At 33.0% G+C, this 21,337-nt stretch overlaps 2 protein-coding genes across 3 annotated transcripts; one reads left to right on the top strand and one right to left on the bottom strand.

Annotated features, from left to right (window-relative positions):
- Positions 1-4,260: 4,260 nt before the first annotated feature.
- Positions 4,261-6,102, top strand: LOC107645790 (peroxygenase). Its single transcript, XM_016349906.3, has 6 exons — positions 4,261-4,577; positions 4,724-4,873; positions 5,146-5,231; positions 5,315-5,409; positions 5,500-5,625; positions 5,716-6,102. The coding sequence occupies exons 1-6, from the start codon at positions 4,457-4,459 to the stop codon at positions 5,873-5,875; spliced, it is 738 nt and encodes a 245-aa protein (XP_016205392.1). The 5' UTR covers positions 4,261-4,456; the 3' UTR covers positions 5,876-6,102.
- Positions 6,103-6,620: 518 nt separating this feature from the next.
- SUVR4 (SET-domain containing protein lysine methyltransferase family protein) lies at positions 6,621-16,430 on the bottom strand. Of its 2 annotated transcripts, XM_088489400.1 has the most exons (10): positions 16,183-16,428; positions 15,988-16,074; positions 15,127-15,319; positions 12,554-12,980; positions 10,878-11,707; positions 8,167-8,435; positions 7,972-8,038; positions 7,813-7,863; positions 7,644-7,737; positions 6,621-7,138 (listed from the first exon to the last, which is right to left on the bottom strand). In XM_088489400.1, the coding sequence occupies exons 3-10, from the start codon at positions 15,307-15,309 to the stop codon at positions 7,050-7,052; spliced, it is 2,010 nt and encodes a 669-aa protein (XP_088345526.1). In that variant the 5' UTR covers positions 15,310-15,319; positions 15,988-16,074; positions 16,183-16,428; the 3' UTR covers positions 6,621-7,049. The 2 variants fall into 2 exon arrangements, with proteins under 2 accessions (XP_088345526.1, XP_088345527.1); XM_088489401.1 differs by lacking the exons at positions 6,621-7,138; positions 7,644-7,737; positions 7,813-7,863 and having other exon boundaries at positions 7,972-8,074; positions 16,183-16,430.
- Between the last annotated feature and the right edge of the window lie 4,907 nt (positions 16,431-21,337).

Below are 21,337 nucleotides of genomic sequence, written 5' to 3'. Positions count from 1 at the left end.
ACATAACAAATAATTAGTACTTATAAACGAATGCAACATAAAGGACAAAAATGAAATTGTGGTTCAGTCAAGCATGGTACTAACCTCATCAAATCGTAACCTGTCGATCGATACTCTCCAATGCAGGAGCCTGGCCTCATGCTGATCTCTGCTCTGCTACTGTAGTCCAACCAACCTGACACCAATCAAAACAATAAAAGCAGTTCATTATGCAGAAGGTCGTAAGAAATTACAAACTCATAACTAAATAAAGACATAAACAGTTGTTACCTCACAGCCATAGGATACATGTAGTTCGCTCGATCCGGTAGACACCACTAAGGAAATCTCTAGTATATCCAGGACATCAATAGTGGAGTGCATCCAACAATGTCCGTGACGCCTCGGTGTGCCGCCAAGCATAGTGACTGGTACATCCAAGCCAGCACGGCCAAGCACTAAGACAATGCCCGCACTGCCCAAAGTCCTGAAGAAGTGAGAGCCATCGCATGTGGACCAAGTTGTTCGACTTGTCAATCATCAGATATCCTCCGATCAGTAACATGATATAGCATCTAGCATACTGTCGGAGGGTCTTTGGGTCGTCCATAGCGGGCATCTGGTGGACACGATCCTGCAGCCATACGAGCTTCAGCGTGAACGACTCCTTCCTCTATGCTGCCTATTGTGGAGCCATTGGAGGCCTGGCACCCAGGAGCCGCTCCACCAACTGCCACGTCTCCGTCTGGTACCACCTACCAAAGTCACGGAAGCACCCCCCAACAGGGTCCTCGTGGGGGCGTAGCCCTAGGTGGTACGCAACGTCCTGCAGGGTGATAGTAACCTCATCCCACGGGAGATGAAATGTGTGGGTCTCCGGACGCCATTGCTCCACGAATGCCGTAATTAGGGCATTATCGAATGTGAAGTCTTTGAAAGACACCGTGTCACCGAATCCAGCCTCCCTCAGATACGGGACGATAGCGTCCAGTGGAGGAAAGGTATGACTCACTCACCGAGGCAGTAGAAGGCAAGGCCTCTGAAGAAAAAATATATGTTCGCAATTATCAATAAATAATTTTAAATCTTTTACTGGTTTTTTAAAGTTTAACTGTCCTTATAATGTCACTAAATTTTTAAATAGGTGCCTATATTTTTTTTTAATTCTTACACTATTTTTAGTTTTGTAATTAGATCTTTTCAGTATAAAAAATATTAAATTTAAATAGATACTTTTTTATAAATTATAGATTTTATAATTAAGAACGTAATTACATATTTAGTTGCATATTATTGAGAAAAATCTTATTCCGTTAGTTTTAACATATTTGATATAAAAAAATTCTAATTATAAAATTAAAAGGGGTAAAATAACCAAATTAGATAGAGTTCCAAACTAATAATTATGTAGTAATAACCTAAGACAAGTGAAATAAAAGAGAGTTTTAAATTTCCACCAGTGACCTATTCCATACTAACTATACTGAAAGGTATCAGAGAACCAGATAAAAAGCAGAACGAAGTAGAAGATGTTAGAGTATTGTGAGAGTCATAGAGAATTCCAGAATTTGAGAGAGAGAGTTCTAGAAATTAGGGTTACATAAGTGATTTCTAAACTGAGCTGTGATCTGCTATTTATGCATAGTGAGGACTGTAACAAACTGATGCCAGCTCACCATATTCCTAACTATATTCCTAACTGATTGACAGCTCAGATAACAGAACTCAGATAACAGAATTGGTGCCAAGCCACTAACTACTAACTGCCTATAGGCTACTCCGAACATCCTTCCTTAACCTGAGGGGTACTGCTTCCCTGGTATAGCCTCACTGAAATCCTCCCTTGAACTTATGGGACGTCTTGGTGTGTTTGTGGCAACTCAAAGCTTTGGCCTGAGACTGTGGAAAGCTGCCTGCGACAGTGACTTAGTCAGTATATCCGCAAGCTGATCTTGTAGGGGTATGTGAACTATATGAGCTAGTTGCTGCACTACTCTGTTCTGTACAAAGTGTAGATCTATCTCAAAATGTTTTGATCGACAGTGGAGAACTGGATTTCGGGTCATTAGTACTGTGCTTTGGTTGTCACAGAATATTGTGGGTGCTGGGCCAGGTGGTAAGCGTATCTCTAGTAGTAACTTTTACAACCAAATTGTGTCTGTCATAGCATCAGCTAACGCCCGAAATTCAGCCTCCGTGTTGGACCTTGAGACTATTCGCTGCTTCCTACTCGACCAGGTAACTAAATTCGTGCCAAGGAAAACACAATATCCTGATACGGACTTGCGATCATCAGTGTCTGTGGCCCAGTCAGAATCACTGAAAGCCATGATTCTTAGGGTGTGGCTCTTGTGGATCTGTAACCCTAGATCAATTGTCCCGACCAGGTAGCGAAGAATCCGCTTAACTGCTTTTCAGTGCAGATCTGATGGAGCATGCATGTATTGGGACACCTTGCTGACAGAATAAGCAATCTCAGGTCTGGTAATGGTAGCATACTAAAGCCCCCTACCACAGATCTGTATAATGAGAGATTTTCGAAGGGAGATCCCATGCTTGCTGTGAGCTTAGAACTGCTGAGCATAGGAGTTAGCACTGGTTTGGCATCTGGCATGTTGGCTCTTCCTAAAAGCTCTTTGATGTATTTGGACTGTTTGAGAAGAAGGGAATCCGGCGAGTCCCTGACCACTTCGACCCCGAGAAAGAAGCTCATTTCTCCTAGATCTTTGAGGGAGAATACCGCATGCAACTGTTGAATTAAGCTTTCAATTTCAGTGGCGCTGGTGCCCGTGACGAGAATGTCATCTACATAGACCAGGAGATAAGTGGTGGACATCGAGCAGGAACGCACAAAGAGACATGGATCCAAGGTTGTACTGGTGAACCCAAAGCTGAATAAGGTGCTGCTGAGCTTGAGGTACCAGGCTCGTGGGGCTTGTTTCAACCCATAGAGCGCCTTCTCTAGTTTACATACCACACCAGACCGTTCTCATAGCCTTCTGGCTGCACCATATAGACCATCTCATGCAAGTCTCCATTGAGAAATGCATTGTTAAAGTCAAACTGCCGGACCTTCCAGCCCTTTGTCATGGCAACTGCGAAGAACTGTCCTTACGGTAGTAGGTTTAGCTACTGGGATGAACACCTGATCATAGTCCAATCCTTCTCTTTGATGAAAACCCTTTGCAACCAACCTTGCCTTGTACTTTTTCACCTTTCCATTAGCCTGCCGTTTGACCCAAAAAACCCATTTGCACCCAATTGTTGTTGTGTCAGCAGTCTCAGGGACCAATCACCAGGTATTGTTCTTCATCAACGCACCAAATTCCTCATCCATGGCAGCCTTCCAGTGTGGTGAGGATAGTGCTTGAGCAACCGTGGCAGATTCAGTCTCTATGAGGTCCAGTAAAGAACTCTGGAGTTGAAGATGATACGCTTTTGGCTTGAAGATACCTGCGTGTGACCTAGTGATCATGGGGTGTGTCCGAGTGGGTGTTGACTGATCATTTGTCTCAGTTAACCCTGCATCAGAACAAGAGAAAAACACAGCAGTAGAAGAGCAAATATCTGTATTATTAGATAATGAACAAGAATCAACATTAGTAGTATTGGTTGTGTGCTCTAAGGTGTGAGATTCGAAAGGGGGAGTTGGTGAGGGTGCACTAGCTGCTGGGTTGGAACAGGATGGGTGTGAAGGAAAGGGAATGGTGCTGGATTGAGGCTGCTGTGCTGTGAGCTGAAAGGCAGGGGCTGTTGGGTGTGGAGCAAGTCTAAAGAACTGGGTTGATGTGGTGTGGGGCTGATGTGGTACAGCACAGGTAGGGCTTTGGTCATTAGTAAAGTTTGAAAATAGGACAGGGAATGGAAATTCAGTCTCGTCAAATATTACATGTCTGGAGATCAGGATTTTACTTCTTCACTACTACCCTAATCATGGCTACATACACACATTCATCTATATAGGATTGCGTAAAATTCAATAAATTACAACTAACCGCAAAGTCAATTGTCCCACATAATGCGAAATTTCGTTCTCGTTTACACTGTAATTGAAATACGTGTAAAGTCATCTCGTTCACAGTATAAACGAGATAAGACAAGGTGACATATTTCGATAATAATTTTTAAAATTATTTAATTCAATAATTAATATATTTATTTTATTTATTAAAATAAAAAATCCTTGCTTCTCCTAGCGACGCCTCTTTAATAAGAATCGGACCAAATTAATGTAATGTTTAGATCAAGAGTGCGTGTCAAATCAAGAACAGTCGAGAGTGTGGAAGGACCAACCACACAAGTCCCTAAGAATCTGTTGCTATTTCTGTGTCCCCACACTTTGATTTTATTGTTTGTGTCATCACTTTGCCTTCTTTCCTTTCCTATTTTTGAGCATCTGACAACTGCCACCGCCACACTCCAAACGAAGAAAGAAAGTAACTTCCTTCTCTCCTTCCAGAGAAGAACACTCTCCACAATGGCAACAACACCGGAACAATCCCAATCCCATGAAGCCATGGCAACGGTGGCCGAAAAGGCACCGGTAACGGCTGAAAGGAAGGTTCCTATGGACTTGGAAACTAAGCTCCCCAAACCCTGTAATCTCTATTTTTCTTTCAAGTTCATTTCTTTTTCACTTGAAATGAGATTATAGAGTAGGAAACTTTAATGGGGTTTGATCTTTTTTTTTTTTTTTTTTTTTTTTTTGCAATAATCTTATTGATTGGATCATGTTTTTGTCCAGATATGCCAAGAGCACTGGTTGCACCTGACACACAGAATGTGAATGGGACATGGGGTCACAAGCATAACAACATGTCCGTGCTTCAACAACATGCTACCTTCTTTGATCTTGACAAGGATGGCATCATCTATCCATGGGAGACTTACAGAGGTACTTACTCTCAACCCTTCTCTATTCTTTCTATTTCATAACAGATTAATAGTCTTACTGCGATTTCTTCATGTTAAGCTAACACACGTTCCTCTGTTATTATTGGATTGGATTGTATTGGGTGTGATACTCGTCCCATGTGAATCTCACACTGTACACTATGCTATCAATACACAAAACATTTCTCTTATTGTGTTGCACGCCTCCTTGACTATTCCTGCTTTTGGGGTTTTTGGATTGTAGCTTTGATTATTGTTTTGATAATGTTGCAGGGTTACGCAAAATAGGCTTTAATGTTATTGCTTCCTTCGTGATTGCGATTATTATTCATATAGCTCTCAGTTATCTTACACTTCCGGTGAGACACTTTCAACATATGTTACCTTAGTATAATTACCACTCCAACTTACTTGCACATGTTGTGACTTGTATGTAACACAGACATGGCTACCTTCACCTTTCTTCCCAATTTACATAGAAAACATACACAAGGCCAAACATGGTAGTGATACAGGCACCTACGACACAGAGGGAAGGTAATTAAGTGTGGTTAAGATTTAAGATTAATAATATAAACCTCTTATTGCCTGGTGACATAAGATGGTACGGCCAAAACTATTTTTCAGATTCGTTCCTGCAAATTTGGAAATCATGTTTAGCAAGTATGCACAGACAGAGCCTGATAAATTGACGTTAAGAGAGATGTGGCACATGACACAAGCAAACGCTGTTGCATATGACGTATTTGGCTGGTCCTCTCTTCTCACACCCTCTCATTTTAGTTCTACACAAGTATCCCTCAATTAGAAAAAGTGGGTGAATGAAACCTTTTGCTACTGCAGGGCTGCGGCAAAATTTGAGTGGAGTGTATTGTATCTGCTAGCAAGAGATGAAGAAGGCTTTCTAGCAAAAGAAGCTGTGAGACGGTGCTTTGATGGCAGCTTATTCGACTACTGTGCTAAAAAGCGTAGTGGTAATAATCATACAGGAAAGATGGCTTGACACTCTCTCTAGCCTCTTGTAAAGGTCCAATTACCTCATAATAAGGACATATGTGTGCATGTTTACAATTTAGGTAGAGTAAATGTGGTGTTACTTTTGAAATAATCTATCTTGAGTTCTGACTTCTTAGGCGTAAGGTCTTCTATTTGCGTGTTTGATTTCAGGTGTGGCGTGTATATGATATTCATACACTTTTGAGATATCAAATCCAAATACAACTTTAGGTCTACTAAAACTAAACCAGAGAGGATGCATATTAATTAATTTTAGAATTGACTGCAATATTGTTCTAGTTCTAGACCGAATAAAGCCTGCAGTTCTTGTTCAACAAAATGAGTGTGGCTACCGGTCGGGGCAGCATTCAAGCTAAATGAACAAATTTCATTACCTTCCTGTTTTAATTTCCCCCTTTCAGAAATAAAACATATTTTGGGTAAAATAGTTGCAGCTACTGAACTTTTGATTCCATTTTGGGCAAGAGAGAAGGGAAATCAAATCTATGGCTGTCATTAAATGTTAACATATAGTGGCAACTAGCTGACAAATTAATTACGTTTGATTTGTTGTGGAAAAATGCTGACAAACTTTATGTTATCAGAGTCTTTATACAGAGATCTTAGTTTTTTTGTTTGGAATAAACTAGCCTTCTGCCCGGAAAAAATTGAATTACAACATTTCTACACTCAAAATATGTTCATGGACATCAAATTTTGTTTAATGTGAAAAGTTTAATGTTGAGATCACATTAAAATCCAAGTGTGTTAAAATAGTTGTTGTCAAAGAGTACAAAAAGTTAGTGTTCAAAAATCAAAATCATTTACTATTGTAATCACTAGACCAACCCAAATTTCAGGTAATTGGACTTTGAAAAAATGTGTAAAAATCAAACCGATTTGATCAAGTGGTCCTTTATCCTTTATGGTCAATTCGGATGTATCAAATCTCTAAACCGTAACCGAACCAAATGCAGCATTGAGGTAAGTGACGGATTCACAAGGCATGATTGAAAGGGAAAATGGCTGGACTGAGGAGAATCAACTAGTTACTTTCTACGGTTCGAAGGAAACGTATATGACAATGCTTCCTTGCATCAACCCACCAGGTGGAGGTGGAACTTGAATTCTAGAAGCACGATAATCATGTACCACAAGAAATTTGTTTACTCCCTATTCTACTAGCTGCAGGTATTGCTTCGGCTGCTTCCAAATTCAGACACACTTGTTCTTGCAGATACATGGACCTGATTTTCTACTTTCCCTTTCCCTACAAGATGAGACATCAATGCAAAAAACCTCAGTCTTCCTATATTGGTTCCGATAACAGCATAATCCAACAAATACTAAGTGAACAAATTATTTTTTTAACTAAGTTCAAATAAGTCATTTTTTTAAGCCTTTCCTCTTTTTTCTTAAATGAAAATTTTTTATTATCAATCCTTAAGCTATTGAACCAACTAAGTTAAATTTGGTTATTAAAATAATTTAATCATGTAATATTACTGATAGACAAAAGTATACCTAAAAAAATTTTAAATGGAAAAAAATATAACTAAAGATTCCTGAAATATAAAAATACACTTCAAAAACGTTTTCGGTGGACAAAAGTGTTATGCCGTAAATAAGAATTTGATATTTACGAATATTTAGTGTGTACTTTTGTTCGCAAAAATAATTTCTAAAGTAAACTTTAATATTTATAAATGTGTGTACTTTTGTGTTTTAAACTTTTTTACATGTTTTTTGTCCATTTTATCTGTCTATCGAGTTACCTTTTCTCTTCTTATCACCGCAGAAAGCGCTTCCACAAGAACATTGAAATGCTTTAATAGGATGGTCATGATCATCAAAGTCAATACCATAATCCTGTAGAAAATTTATCACGTGTCAATGAGAACAACAAAATCTTACAAGGAGAGAGTGTTACCAGAATCAACTTACCCACGTCAACTCCTCATTGGCTCTCACATCTCGGGTGGTAAAGAAAGCAAGCTGTAGAACAAAAAATCATGAACATATGACAAGAAGTTAGTTTTCATTACCTTACACCAAATAAGGTAAATAGAGAACTATATGAATGCAAACTCAACTAGGTATTACATGGTAATAGTGGTGATCAGGAGTCTCCACTTCAACAGGAATGTCAATGAGATTTGCATCAAAGCATCTGGAATGTTGAGCACATAAATTTCATCGGAAAAATCTACATAGAAATGAAAAGGATAGAGACATGGAAAGAAATTTGTTGTCTTTGATTTCACGTTATATAAAGCTTGAAATCAATATGAAGTATACCTGTGATTGATAAACCTTCCAACATTTCCATTATATGTTGCATCTAAACAAAGCGCTTCCTCATCTTTCAAGACCCCTTCTGATCCCCAGTCTGCATCAAGAGTTACGGGATATGTGTGTCTGTCATTGCTGCAACTGCTGTGCACATTCCTTTCGTATAACTCTGTATTGGTTAATATTTCCCCAATGTATTCACATACAAAAGTACCCTTCGGCAAATCCTCAAGTGTTCTAAGGCCCCAGCCCTTTCCCTCACGAGTCATGTACACCTGAATAACAAAGAATGAGCAATAAATTTAGCCTAATTTGCATCTACATTACACAGAATCTTTTCTGCATATACGTTGACAGAGAACGTACATATGAAATATTATATTTTGCACCTCCTCTATAAGTGTTGCCTATATGTCGGCCAATGGCCACCTACCAAATTCATATTTATAATGAAACCACAGACACTTATAATCAAACTTAAAAAACAATATAATCAAATTTACATTTATAGTAAAATAGATTCATAATTATAAGAGTGTGCATTGTAAATTGTATTGGTGATTAATTCAGTATTCATAGAATAACTTTTAAGGTGGATTCTATGATGAACTATTATCATAGTAGTTACAATAGCTATATAATTTTGATAATATTTTTTACTTTTTTTTTCTATTTTTTTATAATAAAAAATATTTTCAAATAGCAAAAAAAAAAAAAAAACATTAATTTTAATAATTGTATAGTAATAACCATTATAGTAATACAAAAATATTATGTATACATAAAAAATTAACTAGTTATTATCTTGTAGGTCCTTATAATTTTACTAAAATTTTAATTAAATTCCTATATTTTTTTTAATTGGATCCTTATACCATATCAGATTTTGTAACTAAGTCTTTATGATAGCGTTTGGTGGAGAGACAAAGACGGAAAGACTGAGACTGAGAGACAAAGACTAAGAAACTAAGAGACAGATTGAAATAATTCTCAGTATTCTCTTTGGTACAAAGTAGGAGACAAAAATTGAAATAAAAATGAAACTCTAATTTAATTTGCACAAAGGGTAAAATTGGTATTAATTAATTGAAATGAGGATATTTTAGGTATAAAATATTATTATAGTTTTAGTCTTCATCTCTAAAAATTTTAATTCCCGGTATCTCTACTTTTTGGAGGTACTAAAATACTGAAATTTTGGGGACAGAGACAGAAATTTTAGTACCACCAACAAACATGATACTGAGTCTCAGTCTCCCAGTCTCTGTCTCAGTACCTCAAAACAAACGCTATCTACCGTAACAAAAACGTTAGAATCAACGAAATTCAGTCAAGTGTTAGGCATATTCATTTTGTTTAACATAATATTCCATTCATTCTAACATTTTTGTCACGACAGAAATTTAATAAAATATAATATGTTATAGAGACATAATAAAAAAAAAAGTATAAGGATCAAATGAAAATTTAATGAAACTATAGGAATTGAGAGAATAATTAAACTATAACTATATAATATCTTCAATATGTATTTCAACATATATTCTAATTTGGTGACTAATTTTTTGTATATACACAGCATGATTGTAATAAGAAAAATTTAAGACCAATAGAATTTATTATTTTTGGTCAGCACTTCTAGTGATCAGTCTAATATTTTTAGTATGACAATTTAACAATATATTTTTAGCCTACACTTTTTGAATATTGCTAGCTAACTATTAGCTAAATTCTGCTAATTTTCTAGTATTTTTTTAATATTCAATACATAAAATTTCTAAAATTGCATATATTATAATTTAATCAACAACTATATTATGTGTATACTAAAAATTAGCTACCAAATTAACAACTCGCACAAAATATATGTTGAAATATAAAATACATATTAAAAATAGAAAAATGTTAGAGAGCCATCAAAATTTATTAATTTTGGCTATTACTTAATCATCAACTCAATTCTTTTAGTCTAGTAATCCAACAATATACTTTATCCTATACTTTTAAACATTGATGACTAACGGATAGACAAAAATAATAAATTCTAATAGTACTCTAGTATTTTTTTTTTTAAAATAAGTTGAATAACATATATTTATAGATAGATAGTATATGGGTTAATAATCAAATTAGTCCCTAAAAGATAAGGTATTTTTCAAATTCGTTCTTGAAAATTTTTTTCAATCAAATTGGTCCTTCAAAAATTACAAATTAATTATATCGGTCCTTCAGTTACTCCACTCACAATTTCGTCAACGATTGATAATGTAAAATGTTAACTGATAACATACATGACACATAACATGTTCAATTAGCTATTGACTAAATATGTTTACGAAAATCTATCAATTTAGTCACTAGGTCATATTAAGAATAAGATTTTTGTAATTGGAAAAATGACTAAATTAATAAATTTTCATAAACATATTTGGTCAATATCTAATTAGACATATCAGGTATTATATGTGTTATCAATTAACGTTTTACAACATTAATCTTTGAAAAAAAATTATTAATGAAATGACTAAAAGACAAATATGATTAATTTGTAATTTTTAAAGGACCAATTTGATTAAAAAAAAATCTTAGAATGTTATCTTTAATAAACTAATTTGACTATTAAAGTGATAGTATATGTTACTTCGTGTTTGTACGACACAATACATGATTAATGTATGCGTAAAATCTGTACATATAGCTAGAGAATATTAACTTACCTGCAATTTGCATCTTATACCTCTTTGTACTACTCGATTTCCACACCGCATGTCACAACCACATTTCCTCCAGCATTCTTTGATAAACTTCCTAACCATATGCCCTTTGCATTGTTCGGGCATGAACTCATTCTTAGACTTCTCCAATGGGCACTCTTGACAATACACGAAATGACGATCTTGAGGTTCATTCTTCATGGAAATGCAAGCTTTAAGAAACTCTTCTTTCAACACACCTTCAGGAGTGTAAGCAAACTCTCCACCAGTTTCACGGGCACATGCACAAGGCAGTGAAGCAGAAAGACAGTTGCCTGAACAATCAGAACAGCAACCCTCATCCGAAATTCGAGCCAATGAAATATTTACATTAGCACTTTGGTATATTATATTTTGCGGTATATAATTAAATTTTGGCAAGTCCTCACTGCCATTTTCATCTATTAATGGGATTTTCACCTTTTCTGAACCTCTTGTTATGTCATTGATAAACTGAGAGGAACTCCTTTCATCTTGAGTAACTGCCAAGTTGCTGGAAGAAGATCTGAAATTTGAACGTTTTTTATGTCCCAACATCAGATAGCTCCTGCATAAACCATTTAGTAGCTTCACCATTGAAAACTGAGGATCCTGAGTCATGCAAGAGCTAAGGTACTTCTCCTCCATGAACTTCATCACAGTATCCAAATTAGGATTACAGAAGTCCGGTTGAGCCAAGGCAGAGTTGCAGTTTAAAGACAATTTAACTTCTCCACGGGGTGAAGAAGCAATAGTGATATTTCCCGTGCTAGTTGTGGCATTATTATTGCATGATGAGGAAGCATCAAATAATCCTAAAATCAGCAAGAAGTTAAATAACAATCTTTGTTTTATATATATATTAAACCAAGTTGAACACATGAAACAATAACAGCCAAAATTCATCTCATTGTATGAGTTCGGCAACAGGAATCTTTGATGTAGGTGGCCTTATTAAAAAAAATTTGTACATAGCTAATTCCTATTTAATTGTTCGTGTTAAAGTTTTAAGAAGATTTCTTCATCGCTTTTAATTAGAAACCTTCAGTTTGATATACTTTGCTTAGTTGAGCCTCCTTATTCACTTATGGTAGAAGGTGGATACTTCTATGAATTGCAAACTGTTAGATAGTTTGATATGTTTGACTGAACCATTTAACGTTTCAAAATATCATCATGATAGAAAACACTTATCAGCTTTTGGTGTTAGTCCCCTCTCTACAGCTGCTGTGACTTGATACTAAATACTATTTCTAACAATGAAAGTTTGAGTGCTGACAATGAAAGATGTAAATTTACTCAATAGCCATCAATGAGTGAATATGAATATTTCTATAGCAAGCATTAAGATTTTCTCCTTTAGGAAACAGCTGCTCTTGAAGTGCACTGTTAGTCCCTTGCTTGCATCATAAATTTTGACCTACTATGTGTAGAGCTTCATTAGAGAGACAGAAGAAAGCTGCTCCTCATAAATCTGTAAAGCACCCATCATCTCCACAAAACATTGCAAGATGGAGACAATCAAAACCACGCAACTAGTGATATGTGACCTCCTACTTTTAACTCTCAAACCTACATTCTACATACCACTCTGCAAACCTCGAGCAATTTCTTTTAATATAATTTAGAAATGAGAAAAATTAACAGATTAACATGATTACCGTCATGATTTGTTGAAATAGGCTGAGTCTGTAACTTTGGTTTCTTAGTTCTGGGTTTCACTAGCTCTTTCTCATAATCAACAGAGTGCCCTGAAGATGGTGCTATGTCGTAATACGTTTTTCTATATTTAGGTGCGTTGCATGGTGAACTGGAAACCCTTTCTACCTTCATCAACCTTGCATGTGATGCTTCTGAACTAGTTCTCGGCTTGCTATCTTGCTTAGAAGCTTGAGATGGCTCAATGATTTCTTGTGAAGAATTACCTGGAGGTGTTTTCCTATCTGCAATGGATAACTTTTGGCTCGACTTGTTTGTTGTTGACAAAACCTGGTTATCATCATCATCATCATCTATCAAGTGCAGCTTCTGTTTTGGTCTTTCTCGAGCATGAAAATTGACAGACACTTTTTTCTTAGCATCTGTTCCCTATTTGAATATAACAAGGTAACTATAAAAATATACAGCAATAGTTTGAGAAAGGATTTGTAAGTTCAATATATTGCTTCAAACAATTATAAATCATATCAGTTTAATCTCTAAATAAAAAAATAATGTCTCTAAAACTACATGTAAAACCAAATGCATCTTTAAGGATAAAAGTGATGTAGAAGATCATTTTTTCAAGAACCACATGAATAATACATATGCCTTTTAAAAACCAAATTAATTTCACAAATTTTGCCAAGACTAACATAACATATGTAATTTCTTTTGTCCATAAACTAAATTGATGTCACAATTTTTTAAAAACTTTAATCAATCACATGTAGTTTTGACCAACTACATTGCTATTTGCTAGGTTAGTTTAGAAAATAAAAAATGCTATCTACATACTAAAATTCAGTCCCAATCAATTATTATATATTTGTGTATATTCATCTATGTTGTTTCATATATTCTCCATATATATTTCACATTCAAATATGTATTATATTTATATGAGTAGCTGATTTAATAGTTAATTTTTAGTATACACATAATATGATTGTTCAAAAATATATCATATTCCTATAAAAAATTTTACATACACACTAAAAAACCAGCTATAAAATTAATAATCATATATTTGTGTCTACGTAATATGGTTGACTCCTTAATGCATAATCCAAAAGATAGTATTTAGTAAGCGTTTCAAAATAAAAGAGAAAAAATAAAAAGACAAAGAAAACACAAAAAAAACTTGTGTCTCTATTGATATTTGTATTGCGGTGAAAAGTTAGACAAATTTTATCTAGTCTATGTATTTTTTTTTTCTCTAAATAAATTTGCAGTTTTATATCGAAGGTACCAACAACTTTTTATTCATCATGTAACCAACATTCATAGAATGCCCTTAAAAACTAATACCTAACAGAATCAGCAAAAACAACAAAAACAAAAATACAGTAGAAATTATATTGTTTATTTTGATATAAAATTGTAAAGAGTTGAAAAATATAATAATCTATGTATTCATATTCTTTATCATTTTTATGCAGAGTGTAATGACTCATATATACTTATGTGTGTACAAAAATTAATAAAATATTAAGAATGTGATGTGTTAATCAACTGTTGATTAAAGTAATTGATGTTCTAAAATTTGTTTTATATTTGCCTCTTCTAATATCTCAGTATATCTATCCTAAGCCTATTACCGAACAATGTTGTCAGCAAGAACAAGTATGAAAATATAAATAAGGATAAACTACTAAATTCGTCTCCTATGTTTGGACGTAATCCTGTTTTGGTTTTTAAAGATTAAAGTGTCCTATTTGAATCCAAAAAGGTTTCATTTAACTTCAATGTAGTCTCACCGTGACATCAAAGTTAAATAATTAACGGAATATCCTATATGACAGTATAAGAACACGATCGATAATTTGGAGAACAAGTACAGACTCTAGAAACACAAAATCAACCATAGATGTATTAATACATTTATTTATCATTCTTCTTACCATTTAAATAAAATATTTTCTATAGAACTAAGTAAAATGATAAATAAATGTATTAATGCATCACAGTTGATGTTGTGTCTTTGGAGCTTGTACTTGTTCTCTAGATTATCGACCTTATTCTTGTAGTGCTGTTATATAGGACATTCCGTTAATTATTTAACTTTGACCTCACGGTGAGACTACATTGAAGCTAAATGAAATTTTTTTGAATTCAAATAAGATACTTTAAACCTTAAGAACCAAAATAGGATTATGCCCAAACATAAGAGACTAATTTAGTATTTTATCCTTAAAAATAACTTTCATTTCTCCTTCCTTTTCACAGGTAAGGAAGCTACATTATGAGATAAACCGTTGTGGTCATGAATTGAAAATTTTCACATCAGTATTTAATTGGATCCCTAGTGGTGATAATTTATTCAGTTCATTTGTGTTTGTTTCTGAAGATGTAAACACTCTCAGTGACAACTTCCAATAATTCAACTACCACTTTTTCTATCTCATAGTATAACTTAGAAATGAAAGGTAAGTCAATACTACTTAAAATAAAATTTAAAAAATAAAAGAAGAAAAAGAATGAAACAATACAAATAAGCTCATTTCTAAAATTTTTTTAATATAGTTGGAGGAACCTTATCTTCTTTGAAGTCAAAGTATGCATCTACAAGTGTCCGATAATTGTCCTCTTCAATAAGTTCCCAATTTTTATCGTAGACTCTTAACAACTCTGCCAACACCGGCTTCACCTCTTCAGCTGAAATTCCTAATGCCTTCATAGCATTAAAGGCCTGAACAACTCTTGGATTGGGAGCCATATGATCAACACTGTTACAAGAACCACTTGTTCAGAGGGAAAAAAATGCTTGATAAGATCCTCTAAATGTTTTCTAAGAAGCTTACTGTGGTCAAGAAATTTATATGCCACAAAAAGTAATCATTTCCCTATATATAGGCTCATTTTATTAAACATATTAACCGCTAAACCTGCAATGAAATTACTGAATAATATATGAAAACTACACTCACTTAATTCAGTAAAATTTAATTAGACTCCCCCCTATTTTTTAAGATAGAGATTGATTTCTTTCAAAATTAGATAATAATAATAATACATTTTGCACCATTGTATTTTCTAAGCATAACGCTAGTCTCTCTTTTATGTTCAAGGTGAGTAAACATCATCTGAAGAAATAATAAGGTATCATAATAAATTTCAGCAAACCTAAGTAGAGATTAGCATAAGTTGATCTTGAAGTAACGATAATGCAGAGTAGTATAAGGAAATAGCATGCAGAATTACTTAATCTAGTAGTTGAAGCACGGAAAGAGTTAAACACGAGTTGATAAAAGAGAATGTGGCAATGCAAGTCACAAGAACGAACAATTGATAGCAGAAAGCGAATAAATTATTATCGATCTGAATAAAACAGTAGATAAGCAGAGCTTTCGCAAACTATGAAAACAATCGTATTAGAGAATGAACAGAGGTTTACGTGGAGAAATGAAGAGAGGGAGAGTGGTGTTGGTGATGGTGTTGGCGAGGGAGAGAGAACCGTCAAGTATCAACCATGCCTCTGATTCTGAGTTAGTTATACATCAAGAAGAATGTCGTTAACAGAATGAATAAAAAACACAGGATGTGCGTGTGTGTGTGTGAGAGAGAGAGAGAGAGGGGGGTGAGGTGAGACCTGAGATTATCGGAGTGGTGGCCCAGCGGCCCTACTTGGTTACGGAGGGGGAAGGGGAAGGGGAAGGGGAATGGTGAGTTCAAAATCTCTCGAATAATGTGTACTGTGATGTGAGTCTGTGACGGCTTGATGAACGTGAGTGTGTACAACATACAATTTTATAGGAGAGGAAGCGGAATGGTTGGGTAGTTTGTTAGGGGCTTCGATTCACTATGGCGAGGACTTGGGGAATACCGTACACGCACATATGAATGCCACTCTTCAATGCTATCTCTTGATGGCTGCCTCTTGGTATGCCTCTCATTTGGCTTACTATTTCTGAAACTTCACCCCCTTCTCTGTACCTGAGCTGCACCTCAAAATATACTCGTTCTTTTTTAGTCTTTTTGACTAGAATATCGATTTCATACTTTATCCAAATTGGCGGCCTTAGCCCCGTCCTATGGTTATTATGGACTTCATTTGGGTTATTATCGTGATTGAATTTTGATCTACTCAATTTTAGATTTTTTTTTAAAGATAAAATAAAATTTTTTATTATTGAATATTTTTTTTTATTTTTTTTTAGTTTCATCTATAAAATAAATAATGATAGATCATATTTTATTCTCTAAAGTAAAATTTAAAATTTAAAAAATCTAAATCTATTGTAATTATCAAGTGTTATTACAATTAAAGTTGTATTTTTTTTATAATTTTATAACATTTTTTAATAATATTATTTAAGAGACATTGTTAAATAATAAAAAATTATTTATTTTAATTTTAATAATATTTTTTAAAATATTATAATTACCATAACTACCGCAGTATAAATATACTAAAATAATTCATGTAGTCTATTCTATTATATAAAAATTGGATTTCTGACACTTAATGATGGAGTTTATGTGACATGTTTCTGAGAGTGTTTCTCAATTTATTTCTTTTAACTCATTAAATACAAGTTATTACGATAAACTAACTATATCAACTAATTGATTTTATTAAATATTTAAATATCATATAATTTATTATAATTTATATCAATTTGATCTGATAGTATTTTCTAATTTATTTATTTTAATATTCTGTTAGTATTTTTTAATTTATTAAACCAAATTTATTGTGTGTACTAATTAATTAATTTGATTAATTTATTAGTCATTAAAATAATAAATCTATTAATAAAATAGACAACTGAGATATTTTTAACTAATAATCAAATCAAATCAAATCAAATCAAATCAAATTATATATATTGAGCTAAATTCAAATAATGTGAATTAAGGACAAAATTAAAATAAAATAATTCCTTACTTATTCAAGTTGAGTGCAATAAATACAAATTAATTATGTTAGATAATTATAGTTGTCTGGTCTACTATATATAGATGGCCACACAAAATTATAAGAATTGTGATTTTTATCGCTCTTGCTATTTCAACTCTTCTTTTTTTTTCTTTATGTATGTATAATTCAAAGTGGCCAATGTAATATTCTATAGTATTAGATAGAAGAATATTTGTTAAAAAGAATATACTCATTGTAATAATTTTTTTTTCAATTGTTATCTTTTTATGTCAGTCGTGTAAATTCTTTCAAGGCACAAGATAATAAAATAGGTTAACTTTAATATTATTAGAAGTTAAATTTAATGGTTCAAATAAGTACCACTAATTATGTTAAAAAAATATAATTTTGCAATAATAATGTGATTTATATATTAATTTTTTCGAATAAATTCATTTCAAAATATAGAAATTAGACTCAATTACGCTAAAATTCTAAAAGTAATATAAAATTTGACAACAAAATTAACATTCATTAAGAAAATAAATTTATTTATGACTATTTCCTAACTATAAATAATAACAAGACTTATAAAAAAATATTAATGTCATCATTCTTATTAATTAAATCATAATATTAGGTAGTTGATAGTTTCATAGGTAGAAATTATTAAATAATTATGTAAAAATTAGCAACGAACAAGCAATAAGGATTCAGAAAAAATCTATTATATAATACCAATTTTATAATTAAAATATATCACATATCATATTCTCATATATTCTATTTATTATCTATTCTATTATATAAAAATCAAGTTTTTGCATTTAATGATGAAGTTGATGTGACATGCTTATGAGAGTGTTTAGCGATTTGTCTCTTTTAACTCATTAAATGTAATTTATTATGATAAATTAACTATATCAACTAATTGATTTGATTAGATATTTAAATATCACATAATTTATTATAATTTATATCAATTTGATTTGGTAGTATTTTTTAATTTATTTCTTTTAATATTCTGTTAGTATTTTTTAATTTATTTTTTAATTTATTAAATCAAATTAATTATATTAATTATCTGTATTAATTAATTAATAATTAAAATAATAAATCTATGAATAAAATAGGTTCTCGATATATTTTTTACTAATAATTAAATTAATTCAAATCATATATATTAAGCTAAATTTAAATCATGTGAATTAAGGACTAAACTAAAATAAGATTATTTTTTTCTTATTCAAATTGAATGCAATAAATAAAATTAATTTTGTTAGATAATCATGGTCTTCTGGTCTTCTATATATAAATAGCCACACAAAATTATAAAAATCATCATTTTTATTGCTTTTGCTTTTTCAACTCTTTTTTATGTATAAATGTACTCAAAATGAGAAAGTATGGACGAGTATTTCATTAATTATTTGTTTGACAAATATTATAGTCTAAAAATGTCTCAATTTAAGCATTCTACCGCTGTCGATGGAAGTTGAACCTGTAGTAATTCAGGGTGAGAATAATATTTTTTATAGTATTATATAAAAAAATATTTTTTAAAATAAATATACCCGTTGTAATTAATTTTCTTTGTCAATTTCTTATCTTTTACCTAACAAACAATATCCATATTGAATATATTATTTTCATCAGAAGCCATACATAATTGATTGATAATTCTATATATACAAATACTCATGTGGTAACTAAATACTACATTGTTATCTCGCTAAAGTTAATTCTCCTATGATTATGCGAGTGTATAGCACTATCAGATAAAAATTGATTAGATTACATTATTTTCAATGAGGTAGGTGATCTTTTAGGCCTAATCACGGTCAGAGTTGAGGAAGGTTTGAAAAATTGTAACGATATAAATACTTTTTATTTTTAATACCCAATAATAAATATATAAATTAAAACTAATATTATTTCGTATAAAGTCATAAAATGTATAGCATACTCAAAACATATTTAATCCGTATTAACTGTTATTGTTTATCAGTTACGTTATGACAAATCTGGTTATTAAAAAAAGATTAAAATTAACTTAAATATACACATTATTTCTTGATTTTTATTTTTATTTTATTATCATAAAAAGTCCTACATATTATAAGAGAACCTCATCGTTTTACCAACGGTTCTTCCATTCAATGGTTTCTTTAAAGAAAAAAGGCATAATAATATTGTATTTGGCAAGAATATATGAGATTTTGAAAGGTTATGATGACATGTCATCATGTCATGTTTTTCTATGCTTTTTCATACAAGAAATTGATAATTAGTGCTTAAATATTGCATTCTTTTGTGCTTAAATGTTATATTTCTTTGATCTTTTGATTTGAAAAATTTTGTAGGAAATAAGAAGAAAAAGAAGTAAAAAAGCACAAAATAAGCTAAAAAGGAGGAAAAAAAAGCATTTTGGGGGCACACTTTGAAGTTGGAGCACACTTTGGAGCCTTAGGCCACGCTTTTAAAAGCGTGGCCCATGACCAAATCAAGGAAGCTTGACAATCAGCACACAAAGCTCAGTTAATGCCAAGAGCAGAGCTTTATCGTGAAGAAAATTCGGCTTGGAAGCAAGAATTTTTGCTAAGTTAAACTTGGGCGCTCACAGCATGACCATGCCTCCTTTAAAGGGCCATAACTTGAGCTACGGACGTCCAATTGATGTGCTTCTAGTTGCGTTAGAAAGCTGACATTCAGAGATTTCCAACGATATATGGCAATCCATATTTGACACAAAATTGAGTGACAAGTGAAAGGCATCTTTAAAAACTAAAAACAAGCAAAAATAGACCAAAGTGCAACCACCAAGATTCGAAGAGGGAGACCAAGGGAAAGCCAAGGAAGTAGCGCTCACTTGGAGAGCTCAGCGCTCACTTAGAGAGCTTTGTCGTGCTCTCTCCTTATGAAAATACAAAGAAATTGGCCAGCAATGTCCCCACCAGGATTCGAACTAGGAGTGCACACTAGAGACAAAGGGGATGCTGCGCTCTTGTGGGCAACCGAGCGCTATGATGCGCCACTCCCCCCTTGTCTTGCCAAGCCTTGTCACACACCAAAAGGGCCAAGGAAACAAGCACCAATGCTGCGCTCTCCCCATGAACCGAGCCTTGTCCTGGGAGCAACACCTATGGGCTAAAAAAATTCAACCAAAATTCCATTTAAATTCAATTCTTTACCAATTGAACCAAGGCCATCCGGATCCATTCTTCCTCAAATCCAAAGCAAGCTAAGCCCATTATCATCACTCAAAGGCACAAGAGATAGTTAAAATAGGAATTTCATTTAATTGTAATTTGTTTTTAATTTCACTTTCATTTTCATTTTCATTTTCACTTTGTAAAGCCTATATAAAGGCATCAATTTCATTTCATTAGAAGGCGGGCTCCAATAGGGAGCTTTGTACTCTCTAGTTTTCATTAGAACTTCTGATTTTTGTTTGAAATTTTTGATTGAGATTGAAGGAATTTTGTTTCAATTCTTAATCTAAAATTCATCTTTGTTCTTCTTCCGCATCATTATGAGAATCAAGGAATTGGATCTAAATTTCATTTGCTGTTTCATTTATATTTCTTCTGCAAATTCATTTTCTGTTTGATCAAGGGAGAATTGAGATCCAGATCTGCTTCTTGAGCTCATTGCTTTTCTTGGATCTTCAAATTCTCTTTTAAATTTTACAATTGAGCTAAGTTTCTTTCTGCTTTGTTTCTTCAAACAATTTTCCATTTCTGTTTGAATCTGCTGCATCTTATTTCATCTTTCCACTTCTCTGATTGATTACACTTTGCAATCTCTTGTTTTAATTCTGTTTTAATTTCCCGCACCCAATTTCCTTTATTCTTCCTGCAATTTAAATTTCCAATGATCTATT

This window comes from Arachis ipaensis, chromosome B6 (genome assembly GCF_059453495.1).
Source record: "Arachis ipaensis isolate K30076 ecotype BB chromosome B6, ASM5945349v1, whole genome shotgun sequence".
In the NCBI taxonomy this organism is placed as follows: domain Eukaryota; kingdom Viridiplantae; phylum Streptophyta; class Magnoliopsida; order Fabales; family Fabaceae; genus Arachis; species Arachis ipaensis.
This window is presented reverse-complemented; position numbering and strand designations above follow the sequence as displayed.